The sequence below is a fragment of the Salvelinus sp. IW2-2015 genome, unplaced genomic scaffold (assembly GCF_002910315.2).
Source record: "Salvelinus sp. IW2-2015 unplaced genomic scaffold, ASM291031v2 Un_scaffold3239, whole genome shotgun sequence".
NCBI lineage: Eukaryota > Metazoa > Chordata > Actinopteri > Salmoniformes > Salmonidae > Salvelinus > Salvelinus sp. IW2-2015.
The window spans coordinates 81,539-84,749 of NW_019944526.1; the positions used below are offsets into that span (position 1 = coordinate 81,539).

Here is a 3,211-nt window from a genome sequence, read left to right on the forward strand (position 1 = left end):
TTCTTTATCAGTCTTTATGAAAAAGGCCTGTGTCAGCCATCTGTCTCTGGGTGTGTGTGGGTTTCCGTATCTGCTATGAGTTTGTGAGTAACCCTGTTTGGAAAGAGTTTAGTTATAACAATGTATTAGCAAATATGCTTGTGTTAAATAAATGGTATTTATTACACCTACCTTGACAGGCTTGTTGTGCATGTGGAAAAACAAGTGTTTTCACGACACCCTTACATTTGATCTCGTTACCTAGAGTGAATCTCAATTGTATTTTCTTGATTCCTCACGTCCTCCCTCGTGTCCTTCTCGATGCACATTGGAGCAGAATATCTGAGGTTCCTCCAATGCATTTTGAGGAGGAAAGTAGTGGACACAAGGAAATACAATTGAGAATTACCCCTAGTCTTGCAACTGATATAGTACAGCGCCCTCTTTAATTGATCCAAGGGATAATTAATGACTGGTTGTCTGTTCCCCAGGTGGACATTGTAACAGCCAGCCCAGGGAAAGTGGTGTGTGAGTTTAAAGTGGAAGAGGAGCATACAAACCGAGGGGGCACCCTTCACGGGGGTCTGACAGCAACACTGGTCGACGTCATCTCCACCACTGCCATCATGTACACGGAACGGGGGGCACCCGGTGTCAGCGTGGACATGAACATCACGTGAGTTTTATAGTTAAAATTACAGTAGCTAGGTGATAAATGGGGAATATAGCCTGGTCTCAGAGCCATTTGTGAGGTTTGGTATGAATGGCACAAAGACTGGTACCCAGGCTTGATAATATACTTGTAGAATTAACAGAATGCATGTGCTCTATGTAGAGCTGTTTTGGTTTTCTAGTCTTGGGCTGAGCCCGAACTCTCTAGGCCTCTACAAGTCACACACTGTAATAGGTGAAGGAGTAGAGAGTAACCCGTTGTCATAACACTGAAAAGGAACATCTCACTGTCTGAAAATAGCACTCTGGGGCTCTGGTCTAAAGTGCACAAAAAGGGATCCATTTAGGACACAGGCACTGAACAACTGTTTTACCGACAGGTACATGAATGCTGCCAAGATAGGTGAGGACGTGCTGATCACAGCCACGGTGTTGAAGCAAGGACGGACCCTGGCATTCGCTACTGTAGACCTCACTAGCAAAGCCTCTGGGAAACTCATCGCACAAGGGAGACACACAAAGCACCTTGGGAGTTAGATCAGCTCCTCGGTGTGGGGTGATGTTGCCCCCACACACAGGTCTTGGGTCAGTTTAGCATTCCCCCCCACCACTAATGTTTAAGATTGGGGGGGGGGGGGGGGAAAAGTGAACCCTAATTTTTACCCAGGGGAAACTCTTCCCCCCCCCCCCCCCTCAGCAAATTGTGAATGATCATACTGCTGCTGTGACACGMTTTTTTGCATGTCATTCTGCTGTAAATATATATATGTACACACAATAAAAACACACCAGGAAATACTTTCAAATGTTACATTGTATTGGGATTTGTTCAGCCGTATTGATTTCTAGATGCATAAAAATAAAAATAAATAAACTGAAATGACCCACCTTTAAATCCAACATATTGAATCAAGAAAACCCTCAATTAAATGTACTGACTGATTTGTGCATTATTTACCCCAGCAAAGCAACAAAAAAAACACCCCCATTTTACATTTGATAAGCACTGCAACAATTAGTACTCTTTAGGATACTTGTCTATCAAATTAAAGGAACAAACATGTAACGATCCCATTAATTTCAACTCAACCTGTTCCATTGTTAGGTACATTAATTCTTCCACACAACACCCATGCCAACCCACACCCAGAACAAAACAAAAACAGATTTCAGTAGCTTGAATGGCGTGCGTGGTAACAACCTTCAGCATTTAAACAAAACATTGCAACCTTGTGTGTCGGGTCCGCACCATGCGATTCACAATACTGTCTGTCAACTTCCTCCCATCAGTTCCCAACTATACTCCAGATTTTACTAATGGTGTTCCTGGCATATTTCACAGGAAAAGCAAATGAACCCCAAAAAAAAAAAGAAAAGCCAACATTAAACAAGGGCGTCTTAAAAGGACAAATAAAGATGTGAATACCTACACCAAATGATTTGACAAATACTCCCTCACCTTTTATCTTTGCTTTACAGGAGACGTTTGTACGCCACCTAGACTGACCCGTCATAGATTGTAGCTAGTCGTTCTAAAACACCCCACGTATGTTTTCCTCTAACCCAGCTTTGAAATGACAGAAGCTTTTCCAATCTGTTATGACATGGGGTTACAATGTGTCCAGCAGAGACAGAGGACCCCTGTGAACGTCATTAAAAAAAACAACCTGTGTGGCTTTGTTCCTGCTTGGTAGCAACATAAAGAGTTCCTTCAGTGACTGCTCTGTGTCGTTGATTGTGCAGCTCCAGGGGGAATAACCAACCACTCAAAATCAATGTTCGTGCAGGTTCAAAATAAAAAACAAGATGGATGGTGGAGGGAGGGTGGATTAAAGGGAGAACAAATTCAAAACTGGTAGGAGCAGAGCTAGGAAGAGGAAGCTTGGTAGGTAAGGGAAAAACCAAATATGGATTATCTTTTAAATTAGCTTCAGGAAGATGGAAACCAACAAACAAGAGGAGATCCAAGCAGCAGTTCTATTCAATGGAAGGATGTGTGGTGGATGAGAGAGAGAGAGATCAACTTGCTTCGGTGGCTTGTGGGTTAAATCTTCCTTGTGTTGTGGGCGGAAGGCATGGAGGCCGGCTGGCCCTAGTCGGGCATGTACGGGAGGAGATGATCTTCGATGTCGCCAACGCCCCAGCARGTTAGCTGGTCCTGGGGCAGGTACAGGCACAGGCTGCACAACTTAAAAACTGTGGCCTTGGTTTTAGGAGTCTGACAGGGGAGAGAAGGGATGACAAGAGAAAACATGGTTGATAACGAGTGAGAGAAGGGGCGACAACAGGGGAGGGAAGGGCGAGACCATAGAATCTATTAATAATAATACATTTAATTTCACTAATATATGCTATTTCTTTGGGTTAGACTTTGTCCCATGACAGAGGACTGAATGATCCTCTAACACCTACGTGAGTGCTCCAATTAGAGGTCTTAGCTTCCCCAAAACCATTGTGACTGGTGCAGCGGTGACAGGTTAGCATTGAGGACAGAAGGAATGTTAGGCACAATCAACAGGCCTGGAGCGTGGCAAGACAAGCCTGGAGCGTGGTAAGACAA

At 44.0% G+C, this 3,211-nt stretch overlaps 2 protein-coding genes across 2 annotated transcripts in view; one reads left to right on the forward strand and one right to left on the reverse strand.

Moving 5' to 3' along the window:
- Nucleotides 1-1,278, forward strand: part of acot13 (acyl-CoA thioesterase 13) — a 4,964-nt gene extending 3,686 nt beyond the window's left edge. Inside the window, exons 2-3 of the mRNA XM_024142553.2 lie at nucleotides 471-655; nucleotides 1,032-1,278. Of these exons, the coding sequence (XP_023998321.1) occupies nucleotides 471-655; nucleotides 1,032-1,188 (342 nt within the window). The 3' untranslated portion in view covers nucleotides 1,189-1,278. The remainder of the gene's footprint in view (nucleotides 1-470; nucleotides 656-1,031) is intronic.
- A 1,290-nt stretch (nucleotides 1,279-2,568) lies between these two features.
- cunh6orf62 (chromosome unknown C6orf62 homolog) overlaps nucleotides 2,569-3,211 on the reverse strand; it is a 10,796-nt gene continuing 10,153 nt past the window's right edge. The window contains exon 5 of the mRNA XM_024142554.2: nucleotides 2,569-2,869. Coding sequence (XP_023998322.1) covers nucleotides 2,744-2,869 — 126 coding nt within the window. The 3' untranslated portion in view covers nucleotides 2,569-2,743. The remainder of the gene's footprint in view (nucleotides 2,870-3,211) is intronic.